The sequence below is a fragment of the Carassius auratus genome, chromosome 39 (genome assembly GCF_003368295.1).
Source record: "Carassius auratus strain Wakin chromosome 39, ASM336829v1, whole genome shotgun sequence".
In the NCBI taxonomy this organism is placed as follows: domain Eukaryota; kingdom Metazoa; phylum Chordata; class Actinopteri; order Cypriniformes; family Cyprinidae; genus Carassius; species Carassius auratus.
In genome coordinates, this window is record NC_039281.1 from 8101502 (window position 1) to 8120333 (window position 18832).

An 18832-nucleotide genomic window follows, 5' to 3' on the forward strand; every position below is an offset into this window, starting at 1 on the left:
TTGCACATATATTTACACTGTAGTTTTCCCACAGTGATGCCACTTTCTGTTAGGCAATGTCATCAGGAAACACAATTTTGCTACTTAAACAATAATTAATATTTTCAATCAGTATTCTACTAATAAAAAAAAATATTTTAGAAGAATATTTGTTTGAAATTGCTAGTTAAAAGTTGCATCACACAATGGAAACATCTAAACCAAAGTTCACCTCTATGTCCACTAAATAGTGACATTGATCAAAGAAAACCAATAAATATTTTATTAACTTTACTAAGACATTCACATCTACGTATATTTAATACAGTAAGTTTACGCGTATTTGGCGTGCTGTCCGGGTGGAGGGCTCTGAGCTCGGGATGAGGCCCGAACCCAGAGTACTCCCCCCGGTTGTGGTAAGAGTAGATGGATCTATAAGTGAGGAGGGATGCTGAAAACTGTCAATGAACAGAGGTAGGCTCTGCTGGTATTTATACCTTGTCATGAGTTGATTACTGATTGGTCTCCACTTGTGTTAATCAGGTTAATGAACTTCGACTGTTCCTCCCGAACTTTGTTATAAAACAGCATTTATACTTTATTATGAGCTTTTTTTTTTTTTTGGACATGGATTTTTAAAATGCCCTAAATATCAAAGTTTTGGCTTTGCTTTCCCTATTATTATCTGCAGTCCTCTTACATTGTTCTGTCACTGTGTGTTTGTATCGCTTGGCCGTTGTCTCTAGATCCCGCCTGCTCACGCGCCACGATTGGTCGATTATGTGCAATTCCTTCACGCTATTGGTCAAAAATACTTCTCGGTCATTATCATCAGCAAGTATGAAAATAGGAAAACAAAGGCAAAACGTGTACATTTTAAGCAATTTAGAAACCCAGGTCATCACCGATACCTATATTTGATGTCTGCAAGACCTTTTTTTTTTTTTTTAGAGTGTTTGCTCATCTGCAATACATTTATAGTACCTTGTCAAATAGACGTTTAGAAGAAGATGTCTTTAAGATGCTTCACAATGCATGTTAAATTCAGATGTTTGCACACAGCAGATGCTTTGCGAATATTTAATTGATATCATGCTGTCTGAGACTTGGTCACCCTAAACCAGGGACTTCAAATTCAATTCCTGGAGGGCCGAAGCCCTGAAAAGTTCACTTTCAACCCCTGATCCAACAATCAAGTCCTTCAGGCTTATTTGAAAAGTGCATTGTGTTGGATTCTCTGCATCCCTCCATAAACTGAGTTTGACACCCCTGCCCCAAATAAATGTTCTGTGAAAGCCTTTAAATGTGTTTTATTATCACTTTATATAGATCAGATGTCCTCGTGACGCTCTCAATTATTACTGACACGCAGAAAATAACTATTTCTTTTGTTAACCATATTAACTACGTAACTTGAGTTTAAACTAGACTCGTCCGAGCTCATCGACAGCAAATCTAAAAGAAATGTCGCGTTGTTTGAGACGCGTAAAACCAAAATGCAATAAAATTCGGTGGATGTTTATACCGGCTTTTCCTGTCCCCACCCCAAAAAAGCACCTCGTCCTGATTGCGCACACCTGTCTGTAAGGTAAGGGCGACGGAAGCGAGGTTCGGCCGGAGACTCTGAACTCTTCTCCAGATTATATTTATTATGGCGACGCCTGTTTTTAAATGTGGCGCGCGCTGCTCCCTGCTCACATCCTTCATGGTGCTCGCGCTTATCCGCCTGTCGCTTACATCACGCTACAGCTTTGAAAACGAGTCTGTCGAGCCCGACGTGTCCATGCACCATGGGAATATCCTGAGCCCTTTGCTGAAGGCTCTATCAGAGCAGAACCCATGGGGAGACTTCACACCACGAGCCAAACCGGACTCCAGATATGTGCGCTACATGAAGAGACTCTATAAACTATCATCCAAACCGGACAGGAGTCCCGAGGCCTCTCACCTGTACAACACTGCCCGCCTGATCACGCCTCGAGAGGAGTGTCTCGAGCAGAACCGAGGTACTCTACTCCATCAAGTGAATCTGAGACATGTTTTCATTGATGTATCATTGATTTGTGTTGCAAATGTACCCCTCTGTTCACTTTATGCAAGTTATCCATAGCCTATTCGTGGAATAACAACTTAATACATTTTCCTAGATATTTCACATACTGCACATAAGATATACTGAATATCAGCAACTTTAATAGCTAATTTCTGCAGCATGTTATAATTGACATTAATATTATATTCATGCATGATATTAAAGCGACAGCATTACTGAAGTGAGAGAGGACTATTGCTGTTCAAAAACATTAATGACTACTATATATCGAAAATGCAAAAAGAAAAAAAAGTATTTGTATTTAAATGAGATAATCAGCATTTTATGTGAATTAAAAAAAAACTTTAAAGAGTTCTAAACTATGAACTCCAACTCAAAGATTTTATTACAAAAACATATTTGATAAGCTGAGAAGCACACACTTTTATTTTTTTATGAGGCATTGAACTACATTATTAACTTAAGTGCACAATATTATACATTTATTGCAAAATATTCACATCTTGCAGGGAGCCTGATTCAATAATAGACCTCTTTCTATAGTCACAAGGCTTTCTCTGATTGGTGGATCTCAAGTTCTGTCTTCTTAAAGGGATAGTTCACCCAAAATGAAAACTGTCATATTCTCATGTCATTCCAAACCCACACGTTTTTATTCCCTTCTCTTCTAATGAATGTCCTTTTATAATCGTTTTGAAGCATCACGTTTTGGTGGACTAAAGTCAAAGAGGCTTCAAAATAAAGGAAGAGATTTGTTTTTCAGGGATGAGCGAAGGTCTCACGGGTTTGGAACAACATGAGTAATGTTGGCCAAATGTTCATTTTTGAATGAACTAAACTAGTGTTGTTCTTCAGTGGTTATGCACACATTTTTAGATTGAAGTCATACTGACTTGTATACTTCCGTGACATCATCACAAACTTGCATGCCGTTTATGATTTTAGAAGTTTTATACATTATTGTGATGAATCAGTTTCTTTGTGGAGAAAGTGCATGGGATTTTTACTTCTGGACAGGGTTGCCAGTTCTTTTGTTGCAGTATATGCCAATGGTGAACACAAAAAAATCAGAATAATGTGTAGAATCTTATGAATAGGTTTAATTAGAGCAATTTAATGTTCCTCGATTTGACCATTTATGTGCATTTTTAGCTCTCAGAAAGATTTGTTCCTTGCAACCTATAACTGTAGTTTCAACATTATTTACTACTCCGACATTCCCCTTTAAATATAACAAATATCAGTTGTATACAAACTGACCAACATTTGGTTTTCGACCATTGAAAATGGATATTATCCAACATATATCATTCAATCTGTACATGCTTTGAGATCCCCATATTTCAGGGACCGAACCATACAGGGCGTTAAAAATTAACACACCAAAAGGAAAGTTTGTTAAGATTCAAAATCTAAAAGGGTATTAAGATACTTTTAATACTTCTTGAGTTACATCCATGCAAACTTTGGAGAATGAACTTGAAAAGTGCTTTTCCCCCATTTTTGAAATGTCACCATTGTCATATAATGCACTGGATATTGATTACGTCAACAGATGTTATCAATAGACCTACAAATTTCGGTGTATAAATAATATAAAAATGATGCTGCCATTTTTTTTAAGTCATTTTAACCCATCTGATGTGTCTCCAAATCTCAGTTTAAAATTATAAGTTTTACCCTCATCTACAGACTCCGTAAATATACATCCAAGACATTTTAATATTTTGGTTTTCCTCTTCATTTACACATTAACTATAGAAAAAAAAATTACCAAACATAATCACCATATTCCATTCCAAACATAGAAACTGCAGTCAACTCATCCACAACAAACTCAAGCAACCGAACTCAAGCGAAGGATGTGTTCCTTTTAATATAACTTTTTTGTTATCTCCTCAGAGCTCTTCATGCAGGACATCTCCTACAGTCTGACTCGAGTGAGGTCTCAGGAGCAGCTGCTGAAGTCGGTCCTGCTTTACTCTTTCGACCACAACCACATCGCCTCCTTCACATCGCTCTGCTATCTCGACGTGAAAGAGCAGAAGCCCTCGAAGGATCAGATGTGTTCTCCTCACTTCGGCACGCAGCAGTCGGTCCCTCTTCTCAGCTTCCGCGTCCACACTGACAGAAGAGTCCGCCGCCGCTGGGTGGAGCTCGACGTGACCTCCTTCCTCCATCCTCTCATCCAAGCCCATAAGAAAGACATCCATCTGCTCATAAACCTGACATGCGTTGAAGACAAGATCCCTAGACCCGGAGGCCGGGTTCATAAGAGCCCGGTGGAGTTAACTCACAGATCTCCGTCTCTTCTTCTGTACCTCAATGACACCAGCGAGGTTGCGTACCAGAGAAGAGCCTCAGGAGGCCGGATGGTAGACCTGATGTCGAACCAATGGGATGGAAAGTCTACATGGTGGGATTCAGTTTCACGAAAGAAACGAGGCACGTTAAAAAGCACCAGCTCGCCGGAAACCAGCACGCCCAAACTCGTCCCAATGTACGACTTCCCCACGGATGACTGTGACTTGCACGATTTCAAAGTGAGCTTCAATCAGCTCAAACTGGATCACTGGATCATAGCGCCTCACAAATACAACCCGAGGTACTGTAAGGGGTCTTGTCCGAGAGCTGTGGGATATATTTACGGGTCTCCGGTGCACACGATGGTTCAGAACCTCATTTACGAGAAGCTGGACTCCTCTGTGCCTAGACCTTCATGTGTGCCTTCAGAATATAATCCGTTAAGTGTTTTGACCATTGAGAACGACGGCTCCATCGCTTACAAGGAGTACGAGGAAATGATTGCTACCAAATGCACCTGTCGATAAGAGGTTTTTTTGTGATGCATTGCTTTGTAAATCACTGACCTGTTTTTTTTTTTTTTGCACTGGCCATTCTTATAATGAAGATGATTAATGACTCGAAAACGTTTCAGATAATGCACGGCGATGTTTTGTTTAACATTACCTTTTTTTTTTTATCTGATTCAGTAATGCTTAGAATATATTTTGTTGTTTACTTAAACACTTTTTTTCTTCTTCTGTATAATAGTTATATATTGGGGTGTTTAATTGACTTAAAGGATTTTTTTTTTTTTTTTTTTTTTCCAGTTATGTTATTTTAAGTTTAGTCCTTTAGGTTGGTGGTCTTGTCTCGCACTCTCTATTCCTTAAATAAGAATGGCAAGATTTTAACACTTCTAGTTCTGGACAGAATATAAAAAGTGTAGTTCTATTGTCTTATCAGAACCCTTTTACATTGTTTTTTTTAAAACCTGGGAATTGTAGACGGTTGTCTCGTGGGCAACCTCTCTCTTCTTCGTGTCCAGAAAATAAGTTGCCTTAACTGTGGGCAACTTGATGTGTGTTTATAAAGAAAGTAATAGATTAGGATGTGTGTCACATGACTATTTATGTCATTTATGTCTGTGTAATTTGGTCAGGCTGGCTTTGGTTTCACAAAAAAATGCTAAGATAAAAAAATCCCATATGAAAAAAGTAAAATAAAAAAACTAAAATTCAGCAAACAGGTTTATTTATTTATTTTTTTAAATTGGCTTGTCATTGTAAAATCAGTATTTTGCATATATTAAGCACAGAATATATTTTTCTCTGCTTTCAAAGTGTTTGAAAATCTGAAGATTTTTTAAATATGTGTGTGTGTGTGTGTATAGATATAGATATATATATATATATTAATGAAATCTTAAAGTGTGTTAATTTAAGATCAGCTAAATAGAAATGTTACTCCCTGACTTGGGATAAAAGTGTTGTGTAGATGTGTAGAAAAGTATGCAAATACCATTGATGTAGCAATATAATTCATATTTTAAGTAAATTGCAGTTTCTATTCATATAATTATTTTCAAATAATCTCTTCTTGACCTTTAGGAGACAAAATAATTATATGTATAAAACAAGGTAATTGAGCCAATTTCACTTGATGTGGAAAAATTATGGAAAACGAAATAATAAATTATTATTAACAGTAGTAATTCTGTACTCTCAGGTGAGCTTCTCTACATATTATGTTTTTAAGAGATGAAAAATATAGCGTGTACCATGTTTTTTTCTTTTTTTTTTAACGTAGTACAGTACGATTAGTTGTTATTTCTATTTTCTCTTCTTCGTCGCGCAGGCTACAGACTTTTATTTTGAAGTGCGGCGTTTACGGAAGTTGTTCAGTTAAAAGTCCGCGCTTTGTACTTGGAATAGACCAATACCTAGACGCCTCATTGGCCGCTTCGAGCCGTTGCGGCGATACGTCAACGCGTCCGCCATGTTAGTGAGGTCGACTGCCTTAAAACAAATGAAAGTAAACGGGGCAGCTGCGGTTTTTACTGAATAAAAACACGATAACGTTCACATTTATCAACCGATTTCAGAGGTTTGTGATCTACGTGCAGTTAAAAAAACCTTTGCCTCCAGTAATTTAGTTACTATATTACTATATTATAGTAATTATTAATTGAAAGCTCACATTTGTCTCACTTGTTGATTTCGTTTATTTTTTTCGGTTTACAAATCTGTTAATTTAGTATAACTGTAACATATTCATGTAATGTAATTTGAATGCACTTGGATATTGAAAATGTTTCTTTTTTGAGACCCCAGGAGCCCAAATTCAGACCCAGAACAATAAAACCCACAGAAGAGGTGGGAGTTCAAAAGAGGAATCTTTATATTACCAAACTGCAGGGAGAGGAAGAGTATAAATCATGATCTGCAAGATTAACCACAATCTGAGGCATCGGAGCGAGTTCGCAAAACATTTGATTCAGATCGGGACTCCGAACCGTGTTTCACGAATCATTTGATCGGGGCTTCGGAGTTTGCAAAACATTTGATTCAGATCGGGACTCCGAAGCGCGTTTCACGAATCATTTGATCGGGGCTTCGGAGTTTGCAAAACATTTGATTCAGATCGGGACTCCGAAGCGCGTTTCACGAATCATTTGGTCGGGGCTTCGGAGTTTGCAAAACATTTGATTCAGATCGGGACTCCGAAGCGCGTTTCACGAATCATTTGATCGGGGCTTCGGAGTTTGCAAAACATTTGATTCAGATCGGGACTCCGAAGCGCGTTTCACGAATCATTTGATCGGGGCTTCGGAGTTTGCAAAACATTTGATTCAGATCGGGACTACGAAGCGCGTTTCACGAATCATTTGGTCGGGGCATCGGAGCGAGTTCGCAAAACATTTGATTCAGATCGGGACTCCGAACCGTGTTTCACGAATCATTTGATCGGGGCTTCGGAGTTTGCAAAACATTTGATTCAGATCGGGACTCCGAAGCGCGTTTCACGAATCATTTGATCGGGGCTTCGGAGTTTGCAAAACATTTGATTCAGATCGGGACTCCGAAGCGCGTTTCACGAATCATTTGATCGGGGCTTCGGAGCTTGCAAAACATTTGATTCAGATCGGGACTCCGAATCGCGTTTCACGAATCATTTGATCGGAGCTTCGGAGTTTGCAAAACATTTGATTCAGATCGGGACTACGAAGCGCGTTTCACGAATCATTTGAGATCAGGTTTTTCGAGCGGATTTGCAAAACATTTGATTCTATCATGTATTTGTCTAGATCAACTTTTAATAAAGAGAAAAGAGGTTTAGAGACTGATTTTTGTTAAAAGCCTGTTAGTAATCCCACAGTCCATAGCATCAGTAACTGTATAAATTAGTACGGGAAAATTAAAACAAAATAGGATGAGTTTCAATTTTTATTTTATTTTTGTAACAATGGTCATCTTAACCTCTGTGCAGTGTTCAGGGTATTTCAGGACCCTAAATTAAATTCTAATACTGCATCATACAAGTGTTTATTTGAGTTGAATATTTCGATATTCATGTAAGGAACAAAAAACGAAGCCATAATTTGATAAGTTTACATTTACATTTATTAATTTAGCAGACGCTATGATAAAAAAACAACACAACAAAAAGTTTATAAGCGAGAATAAACAAGATGCATGCAAAATGAAGGCAGATATTGTCTGATATGTTAAGAAATAATATAAAATAAAAATTTAAAAAAAAATTCCAAAATATTTGACTCAAAAAGTCCAGATGATTCAAGCTGTTCGTGACTGTGAGTGTAACAGCAGCAGCAGAGATTATTAACCGTAAATGAAAACATTTAAAACTCTGATTCCTCGATTTAAAAAAAATAAATAAAAATGTAGCAAAACAATACATTCAGATGATATGTAGAACTCTCTGTGATTATCAGTGTCAGACTGTGTGTGTTGTTTTGTCTGGGGCTCGTACTACTCTGACTGTGACATCATCATCCTGGGGAGGGACTTTGAGAGGATTCAGATCATCCCAGGAGCCAAACACGGGAACATCCAGGTGGACACACACACACACACACACACACACACACACACACACACACACACACACACACACACACACACACGGTTCTGGCGTCCAAACAACATTTAAGGTCTTTATAAACTGTTACAGCAATTACTCAGAGTGACACATAGCATAGCTTTTAGCCTCATGGTTGCAGTTTGAGGTTTAGGAATTAGTTTTATTATTATAATTTTTTAGCCTTTATGTTCATGTCAGTTTTAATAATTTTAGCATTTAAACTTTTGTGTAAAAAGTTACTACTTTAATTTTAGTACTGTTTTTACTTTACAAATCATTGCAAAGCAACTTTACAGAAAATTAAGTTTCTACAATATTTAGTAGTAGCTTTTACACGATTTATCTATATCATTTTACTTTAGCTTCATTTCAATTACAGAAAACTGTTTTTAGTAGTTTCAGTCTTAGTTAACAACAATGACACATAGTTGGTTGCTTTGGGAATTACTAGTTAGGAATAAAAGTTTAACTGTGTGTGCTTATTTTACATATATATATATATTTTTTTATAAAATGTAAAAATTATATATTTTTTGTATGAGTTTCTTTCTTCTGCTGAATGCTAAAAAGATGATGCTTTAAAGTGATTAATGCAGAGATTTTCTTCCTTAGTATTTCTGTCTTGTTTTCTGGTATAAATTAATGCTTTCAAACGATTGATCGCTGGGTCATTCTGTCGATTCATTCAGGGCTGCTCTGGGTTTAGTACAAACACAACACTAGTCTAGGGAGGTATAGTCTTGTCTCGGAAATGCAGAGAAAAGCTTCCCTTAAGGCTGTCCTTGTCCTGTTTGCAAATGGCTAAAAGGGAAGAAAAAAGAATACATAGAATAAGTTCACAGTTTGTTCATGTTCGTTAATGAATTAACTAACATTAACTAAAGGACTAGTATTCTAAAGTTTTACCACTTAATCTTTGTAAATAAGTAACGGTAGTGAAATTAAAGTGAGAAGCTTTAGCTCCATCATTAATCTAGACAGTCAAAGTGCTCACTCTGTATATTGTGCTCATAACATCATTTAGTTTATTATATAAATGGCAATATAAGGTAAAACGTAAGAATTCATTTAAACTGAATTCTTATAAAGTCTCAGCTAGCTATTTATTAATAGTCTGCCACTGGTGGTTTATTAATGATTTTCTTTTCCTTAAATTAATTCTTGTATTTAAATAAACAAGTTTGGTCAAAAGTAATCAAACAGTAGTCTGGTTATATTACCAATTTTCCATGTAATTTGGAGTCAGTAATAATTTTTTTTTTTTAAGTACATAATTTAATTGTCTTAACATGCTGTAATTTCGCTGTCCGTGTTCTAAAAACATTCCAATGAAATTTAAATTGAGTTAATAAGGGTGTTTATTGTTAATCTATGTATTCTGGTTCAACTTGTTGCAGCCCTGATTCAGCTCCAAAAATACACACAAAAGTGATTAAGAACCTAAATATAGATTTAATAAAGCGTAACTCATTAAAATCAGTCCGTGTGTGTATACAACTTATATATTACCGTGATGTTTCATTTGTTCTTAAACTGGCAAAAGATCCGATTCAGAAAGATTCATTCATTCACTAGAACGATTCATTCACGTCACTAGTTACGGTTGAGTTGCCTCGCCACAGTTTTACGTTTTTATTAGGCAGTACCCAAGGGGCAAGGAACTCGACCGGAAGTTGAAGTCGGCCGCGTGCCGCCCACTTGCGTTAGCATTCCCATTGACTCCCATTCATTTTGGCGTCACTTTGACAGCGAATAACTTTACATCTGAGGCGTTTAAAGACTCCGTTTGTCCATTATTTATTTCTAAAGATACACGACAATGTATAAAGGGCTCCATTACCTTTTATGTTACATTATGGCCCCGTATAAACAGTTTTTGTAAAAAATAGGCTAACGATTGCGTCATAACCAGTCGGCTCTCTGTCGCATTACCGTACAGACAGGTGGAGAAGCTCGCAGGCAATTAACTTAATATGGCGTACTGGCGTTACATTTTAAAATACTATACAAAATAATTAATCAGAATACTTACTCCTGCTCATTCACGCCAAAGAACTCCCCGCTCAAGCTCGCCGTCTCTGCAAGATTAACGATGGCAGTTTTCACGCACAGCCACTTAGAAGATTTACATCTGCAAGACAGGTTGCTGACGTCATCAAGCTTCGTTTGAGTCTGCGCGGCAGAAACGGAAGTGCTAAAAAACGCTAAAACTGGGCTTCATTTGTCTCAATTGAGTTCCAATGGGGTCGCTGTGTCCATTTCTTTTACTGTCTATGGCAGTACCAGATAAACCTTCTCTTTCAAGCGTAGCATTTATTTATTTATTTATTTTAAAAAAAGACAGGCAGCACCAAAATTGTCTTCCAGAATATATCTTTTTAAATCGTCAGAGACTCGTACTCGCACACCATTGGTCAAGCCGAGAGGTTGGAGGTCAATATGTAAATATCCAACATGGCGGCGCCCGTGGATGACATGTTTTCTCGCTGCGTGGATCCTGCCAAAGCCAGTAATAGCGTGGAGGCTCGATTTATCGATAAAGTCAAGGTATGGAACGATAACACCATGATAGAGACCCATCCTCCTCAGATAATAGAGTTGTGTTGTGTTTATTAAGCGGGTTTTCTTTGATTGTACTGCCGGTGGAGCCTCATCTCATGCCTTAATATGTAAACTGTGCCAAATAATAAAAAACACGCGCTTTAAAATTAAGTCGTGCATAAGGACATGCTCTAGACAGCAAACGCTAATATGTAATTTTGTAACTATTAAATTATTTCTCCTCAGGGCAAAGGATTATTCGCCAAAAGACCTTTCAAGAAGGGTGACACTATTTTCATCGAGCAGCCTCTGGTCTCATCTCAGTTCTTGTGGAATGCTTTGTACAAATACAGAGGTGAGTGCACCGATACATCACTTCTCTTTAGTTTTACAGGTGTTCTTGATCATGTTTTATGGGATAAAAGACGTTTTGCAGTATCTTGTTTATTTATCCGTTTCCTTGAGTCCCTGGTATACCAGAATTATTTATAATTCTATTTTATATATTAAAAATTCCATGCAATTTATCATTTCCACATTTACGTTACATTTAGTCATTTAACAAATGTTTTTATCCATTTAAAACCAATATGTGAGTGCTGTTAGCCTGATGCAGTACACCTAACAAGGCATTTTTTTCTTTCTATTTTTTAATAAAGAGAAAAACAAGAGGATAGAATAGAGGGAACGCTAGTGTCAAAAGAATAGAAGATGGTAGTGCTACAGTCTCTTCTATAGAAATGGTAATAAAACAAGTCAAAATAATAGAAAAATAACAGAGAATGCTTTTTTTTAGATTGTCATTTCTTTTATAATAAATATAAAACAAGAAGATAGAATAGAAAATAATAGAAAATGCTAGTTTTAGATGGTGATTTTTTACATAAAAATTAGGGGTGCTCCGATCACGATCGGCCGATCGTTAATGCGTATCTCCTCAGTAAAGCCGGTTTTCTAATCAGCGGTTAATTCCATCAGGTGCGTGATTTCTCATAGAGCAGCTGTTACTACACAGAGCCGTTGTTAATAGAGAAGATGGGCCAATAAACGCTGAAAATTAACTTGATTTGCGCATCTTCTCTATTAACAACGGCTCTGTGTAGTAACAGCTGCTCTATGAGAAATCACGCACCTGATGGAATTAACCGCTGATTAGAAAACCGGCTTTACTGAGGAGATACGCATTAACGATCGGCCGATCGTGATCGGAGCACCTCTAATAAAAATATAACAAGTGTAAATAATTGAAAATAATAGAAAGTGCTTGTTTTAGAGTCTTTTTTTAGTTAAAATAAGTGAAATGAATAGAAAAAGAATAGAAATGCTGGTGTTTGATGGTCATTTTTAAAATTAAAATAAAACTAGTCAAAAGAATAGAAAATGCTAGTTTTAGAGAGTCTTTTTTTAAATAATAAATACAAAAGAAAAAATGAAGATAGAATAGACAAATAATAGAAATTGCAGATTTAGGTGGTCATTTTAAAAATAAAAATAAGTGAAAATAATAGAAACATAATAGAAATTGTAGATTTAGATGGTCATTTTAAAAATAAAAATAAGTGAAAATAATAGAAAAAGAACAGAAATGATAGTTATTTTTAAATTAAAATAAAGCTAGTCAAAAGAATAGAAAATTATAGTTTTAGAGTCTTTTTATAATGAATACAAAAGAAAACATGAAGATAGAATAGACAAATAATAGAAATGCTAGATTTAGATGGTCATTTTAAAAATACAAATAAGTGACAATAATAGAAAAAGAATAGAAATTATAGTGTTAGTCATTTTTTAAATAAAAACAAACCTAGTTAAAAGAATAGAAATGCTAGTGTTAGAGGCCTCTTTTTTTAAACAAATAGAATAAGCAGTAAGAACAGAGCGTGTTAGAGTTCGAGGCTCAGATAAAGATGACAGCGATGTGTTTTCACAGGAAACAGTTCATGGAAAAGTCTGTGAAAGTGTTTTCCCAGTGATCTCTTTGGGACGCTCTATAACGCACCGTTCACTGAGCGTCTACAGACACACAACTCTCAAGTAGTGAGTTTAGGTAAAGAGGTGTAGGTGATATCTGTGTGTTTCCTGTCCCGTGTTCAGCGTGTGAGCACTGTCTGCGTGCTCTGGAGACGGCGGAGGAGAACGCCAGACGCTTGAGCGGTCTTCCAGCTCTCAGTCTGCCTCATCCGGAGCTGTGTAAAGTGCGTCCGGACCGACACCAGGCCTGTCCTCACTGTCAGGTACAAACCATGCCGTCCTGATGTCATCTAGGGTTTGATTCATGTACTGTAGTGTGTGTTTGTGTGTGTGTGTGTTCAGGTGATGTACTGTAGTGCTGAGTGCCGGCAGGCTGCATGGGAGCAGTATCACCGGCTCCTGTGTCTCGGCTCGTCTCATCAGGATCCTGATCATCCGCTCAACAAGCTACAGGACGCCTGGCGGTAAATATTCTCTCATACACTGAAAATCTCACCATAAACCACGCTGAAGTCCAGACAGTGCCACCTGCTGTCAGACAGAGGAGTTACATTTACATTCAAAAACTCTTCGGAGAGTAATGTAGCCTATGTAGAATTCTTTTAAAATGCATATGATGGCTCTTCTTTTCCTAAACTTGATTTCAAGGCTGGAATATACGGTTTATCATTTTATGAAACTTTTTTTTTTTTACTTGAGCATGTGGAACGTTATCTTGTAAGTCGCCCGACCAATATTTTCTGTTTGTTTAAAATCCGCCCGTCATTTTTAATGTTATTATTTTAATGTTCATGCAAACTAAAAGGAATACCGTGATAATATTGCTGATCTTTTTGCTCACTGTAAACATGATGTGAAATGTGAAAGCGTTTCATCTGTATGCAGAACATTAGAGAGGGTTTGAAGGCTGCTGGTGCAAAGGTCTTCAAATGCATGACTCTAATCTCTTGAGTTAAACTCTCTTTATTTTATTTGTATTTTTTGCATTTTATCCAGGAGCATGCACTACCCTCCGGAAACATCTAGTATCATGATAATGGCAAAGATGGTGGCCAGTATAAAGCAGGTAATTTTTTTTTTCTTATTGATCTGATTTTTTTTTTTTATCTTAAAATTCTGACACATTTTTCAGAATTTCGAGATACCCACAAACAAAAACAAATCAGTATTGTGAAATAAAAATCTTTCATAAGTAGATGTGAAATAATTGCTAAGAGTTTTTTTTCAGGCTCAAGATAAGGAGCGCTGGCAGAGGTTGTTCTCTCATTTCTGCAGTCGCTCTGCAAACGAAGAGGAGGAAATAGTTCATAAATTGCTAGGAGAGAAGTTTCAGGTACATGTATAGACTTTTGACTCCACTGATTTGATTAGATCTCAATGTCATGCTTCACTCTTGCCTGTTTGGAGAGGTTTTTTAATTGCATGGTACTGACAAATGAATGATTACTCCAAGAGATTGATTCCCATCTTAAGTCACTAACTGTGTTGTTGTGTTTCAGGGACAGCTGTCTTTGCTGCGTAATCTCTTCTCCACCGCGCTGTACGAGGATCGACTCAGTCAGGTGTGTGTATCGCTCTTCATCTGTCTTTACTGATTTAGTTAAGAAGAAAAGTGTCACGTGATCATACATCACCGTTCAAACTTTTGGGGTTGGTAAGATAAAAAAAAAAAAAATAATAATATTTTGTGTACTCTACCGGTCAAAAGTTTGGATCAGAATGATTTTTAAAGAAGTTTTAAAGCTCATCAAAATTGCATTTATTTGATCAAAAATACAAGAAAAATTTGTAATATTGTGAAATATTATTATGATGTAAAATAACAATTTTCTATTTTAATATACGTTAAAATGTAATTTATTTCTCTGATGCAAAGCTGAATTTTCATCATTACTCCAGTCTTCTGATCTTCAGAAATCATTCTTATATGATGATTTATTATCAGTGCTGGAAATTAATTTTTTTTTTTTGGAATCTGTGATACTTTTATTTCAAGATTCTTTGATTAATAAAAAGATTAAAAAGAAGAGCATTTATTAAAAATATAAATATTTTCAAAAGCTTGGGGTCAGTGCATTTAAAAAAAAAAAAATGAAATTAAAACTTTTATTCTGCAAGGATGTGTTAAATTGTTAAAAAGTGATAGCAAAGATTTATCTTGTAAGAAAATATTTACATTTTGAACAAATTTTTTTTATTCATCAAAAAATCCTGAAACAAAGTATCACCGGCCCCAAAAAAGCATTGCATTGATAATTCCAATGAATAAAACCATTAGTTAACTCCTTTATTTAACACGAACTAAGAATAAACCATACTTCTACAGCATTTATTAATCATAATATTAATTCCAACATTCACTATGCATTATTAAAATCAAAAGTTGTGCTTGTTAACATTTAGTTAATGCACTGTACATTAACAACGAAGACTGTATTTTTATTAATAAACACTGTAATAAATGTATAGTTCATTGATGTTAGTTAATGCATTCCTGGGTCTGGGTTAACATGAACTTACAGTGAACAGTCATATTTTTATTTCCTAATGTTAACTAAGATTAATAAATCTTGCACATTATTAGTTAATGCAACTAATGCGAGCTATAAAGTGTTAACGAAATCTTACCAAACACAAATTTTGAAGCCTAATGTATATTTTCTTAAATACAATATCTGAAAATCTACTGATAACTGACAGTTATTTGGTCAAACAGACAGTGTTTCTGTGGTTTATCACTGCTTTATGTCATGTAATGGAGTGTAAATGAGAGCGACTCTGTTCTTTGTTACAGTGGTTCACTCCTGAAGGCTTTCGCTCTCTGTTTGCCCTCGTCGGGACCAACGGTCAGGGTATTGGCACCAGGTAATATCCCCTCAATGCAAACGTATTTTTAGCGTACACGTGTGTGCAGTAGAGTAATATTCCTCTGTAGTTCTCTGAGTCAGTGGGTTCATGCGTGTGACGCGCTGGAGCTTCCCGGCCAGCAGAGGGAGCAACTGGACGCTTTCATCGACCAGCTGTACAAGGACATCGACAAAGGTCATTTTTCACCTTTTTATAAAGCTCGTTGATCTGTACACCATATTTATCTCTGCGTTAGACATCTGGTGCCTTGAGACCACTCCATAAAGTATGCAAAAGTGTGAAATAATTTTTTGTTTTGTTGCAGAAACCGGCGATTTCCTCAACTGCGAGGGCTCTGGTCTTTTCCTGCTGCAGAGCTCTTGTGAGAACCGTCTTTATTCGTGTCTTTCAGTATTAATTCTTGCATGCACGTTAGCTTTGAGACGCCAGCTTTGTTAATGAAGCCTGTTTTTGTGCTCCTCAAAGAGAGAGGGGGAGATTTATGAGTGTTTCCTGTGTTCGCAGGTAACCACAGCTGCGTTCCCAACGCCGAGGCGTCTTTCCCCGACAATAACTTCCTCCTCCACCTCAACGCTCTCAGTGACATCGGCCCTGGAGAGGTCAGACCAGCATCTTAGATAATAGATGCTAAGCTGAGGCTCGTAATGTGTTCGAAAGCCGGTTTCGACAGTTTAGACTCAAGAGAAGTTTTCTGGTAGATTGAAAAAAGCCTGCATTCACTGTGCAATACTGTTCATGTTGCACGGAGTTATTTTTTAATAGGTTTGTTGATCATATTAGACATGCAGTGCATGACAGCTTATTGTGGATCTCTAATGGCTAATAAAATGCATTTTAAATAAATGCATTTTATTCATCAAAGAATCCTGAAAAAGTATCACGGGTTCCAAAAAGTTTAATAATAAATCATCATATTTTCATGATTTCTGAAGACCATGTGACACTGAAGACTGGAGGAATGATGCTGAAAATACAGCTGTGCATCACAGAAATAAATTACACTTTAAAGCATATTAAAATAGAAATCATTATATTATATTGTAATAACATTTTGCAATTTTACAGATTTTTTCTGTATTTTTGCTCAAATAGATGCAGCCTTAATGAGCAGAAGAAACTTAAAAAAACATATTAAAATGGTTCTGATCCCAAATTTTTGAATGCATATTTTGAATGCATATTAAAATAGAAAAATAATTAAATGCACCCTTGATGAGCAGAAGAAGCTCCCGTAAAAAGAAAGGATTTTACGGGAATTTGAAGTGTGCTCTGTTAGTGAGCGTCTGGAAAAATAAAATGTTGGAAAGAAGACCACTGACAAACAATAAAATCATTTCTGCCCAGCTCTGTTCCCTCGGTTCATCAAGTAACAGTGATGAAACAGAGGACAGCATTGCTTCGTTGCTGATTGTCTGGTGTGTTTCTGCAGGAGATCTGTATCAGCTACCTGGACGTCTGCCAGCGAGAGCGCAGTCGCCACAGCCGGCACAAGATCTTGAGGTAAACCGGTGCAATCCCTTGTTTAAGGATTCAGTGTGAACCGGCTCGGCTCCAGAGACCATCGCTGGCCTTGTTCTCACGCAGCAGCTCCAGCGAGGCTTTATTATACTCGCATTATTCCTGTGAAACCTTGAGAAGAATCGCCGGTCTCTGAGCTCCAGATCTGATGCATATTATCATCTAAACTTGGACCGAACACTTGAGTGTGAAAGATTTAATAATAATTGCATAATTGCATGCTAATTCCAACCGTGTTGTTAGTGCATGTAGTTAATTAATAAAAGTATAAGCTAATGCTGTTTCAAACCAAACCACATCATCTTTCCCTCTGGTTTTCAGGGAGAATTACTTATTCGTCTGTTCCTGTCAGAAGTGCATGTCCCAGGTGCAGGAAGCGGATATGACATCAGAGGAGGAGGAAGAGGAGGAGGAGGAAGGTGAAGCGGAGGGAGACGACATGGAGGATGAAATGACAGATGTGTAATCATCTACAGCAGATATCACACTTACAGTAGCAGTACGGTTCACTGTCTGGCTGTTCTACCCCTAATATCGAAGCCTATGCAAAATAGAAGTGCGCTGTTTTTATCATGTGCTCTTTCGTCATGATTTCTACCATGCAATGGGTTAAAGTAGCTCTAAACACACATGCATTCAAAAAAAAAACTGATCGTGCATGAAACATGATCTGTCTGTGCACTGATGGGTTGGTTGTGTTATATAATTCATCACATGTTTGATCACATCTCAGAAACTGTACTGTCATCAGATCGAGAGGAAAAAGTGACCCATGTTGCTGTAATGTGACGGAAAAGAAATGAATAAGAAATCAAATCTGACCCCGTTTACTTTTTGAGTACGTATATCTTGTTTTTGTCTTATGTAAGGATTTGAATCATCTTTCCAGCTGACGACGTCTAGGTCTTAAGGGAAGAGATGTAATCAATGCATAGCCAAATAACTGGTTAGGGATTGTTTTAGGCTTTTGTTGAAGTCTTGGCAAATTGGTAATGTGAATTTAATAAAGGTTATGGCAATAACTGTAGGTATATGCAATAGCGATAGCATTTAACTATATATTTAAGTAATACGTTTTCAAAAAGTCCAAGAGTCGCCTGCAATTAAGTCATTTTATTATTATTATTATTATTATTTATTTTTTTTGCATACACTAACTGATATTTTTTGGAGTCTCTTAATGGCTGCATTTATTTGATTAAAAATATGCACAATATTTTTGTGGAAACTGTGATACTCTACTGTTTAAGAAATGTGGGACAAGTAATATTAAGTAATTATAATCTTATTTTATTAAGTTTGCAATAAATTGAACAAAAGTGAAAAATTATATTCTTTTGAACTTTATATTCATCAAATATCTTGAAAAAACGTATCACAGTTTCCACAAAAAAAAATAATTTTGCAACAAATCATATTAGAATGATTTCTGAAGATCATGTGACACTGAAGACTGGAAATACAGCTGCACATCACAGAAATAAATTACAGTTTAACAGATATTCACACAGAAAA

General features: G+C 36.5%; 2 protein-coding genes across 3 annotated transcripts; both read left to right on the forward strand.

Annotated features, from left to right (window-relative positions):
- The first annotated feature begins 1245 nt into the window (after positions 1-1245).
- Positions 1246-5528, forward strand: LOC113057862 (growth/differentiation factor 9-like). The gene is made up of 2 exons (XM_026225411.1): positions 1246-1985; positions 3935-5528. The coding sequence occupies exons 1-2, from the start codon at positions 1631-1633 to the stop codon at positions 4861-4863; spliced, it is 1284 nt and encodes a 427-aa protein (XP_026081196.1). The 5' UTR covers positions 1246-1630; the 3' UTR covers positions 4864-5528.
- A 2810-nt stretch (positions 5529-8338) lies between these two features.
- LOC113057863 (SET and MYND domain-containing protein 5-like) lies at positions 8339-18147 on the forward strand. Of its 2 annotated transcripts, none has more exons than XM_026225413.1 (13): positions 8339-8392; positions 11207-11315; positions 13055-13194; positions 13274-13395; positions 13928-13997; positions 14160-14264; positions 14431-14493; positions 15726-15796; positions 15867-15973; positions 16104-16160; positions 16304-16398; positions 17229-17299; positions 17639-17783. In XM_026225413.1, the coding sequence occupies exons 4-13, from the start codon at positions 13277-13279 to the stop codon at positions 17781-17783; spliced, it is 903 nt and encodes a 300-aa protein (XP_026081198.1). In that variant the 5' UTR covers positions 8339-8392; positions 11207-11315; positions 13055-13194; positions 13274-13276. The 2 variants fall into 2 exon arrangements, with proteins under 2 accessions (XP_026081198.1, XP_026081197.1); XM_026225412.1 differs by lacking the exon at positions 8339-8392 and adding an exon at positions 10821-10966 and having other exon boundaries at positions 17639-18147.
- The last annotated feature ends 685 nt before the right edge of the window (positions 18148-18832 follow it).

Bases quoted from the DNA above. Each gene is read 5' to 3' on its own strand.
- LOC113057862 (XM_026225411.1), top strand. From the start codon at position 1,631: ATGGCGACGCCTGTTTTTAAATGTGGCGCGCGCTGCTCCCTGCTCACA. The intron at 1,986-3,934 runs GTACTCTACTCC...TTATCTCCTCAG, and splicing joins GTGTCTCGAGCAGAACCGAG to AGCTCTTCATGCAGGACATC.
- LOC113057863 (XM_026225412.1), top strand. From the start codon at position 10,874: ATGGCGGCGCCCGTGGATGACATGTTTTCTCGCTGCGTGGATCCTGCC. The intron at 11,316-13,054 runs GTGAGTGCACCG...TCCCGTGTTCAG, and splicing joins TGCTTTGTACAAATACAGAG to CGTGTGAGCACTGTCTGCGT. The intron at 14,494-15,725 runs GTGTGTGTATCG...TCTTTGTTACAG, and splicing joins ACGAGGATCGACTCAGTCAG to TGGTTCACTCCTGAAGGCTT.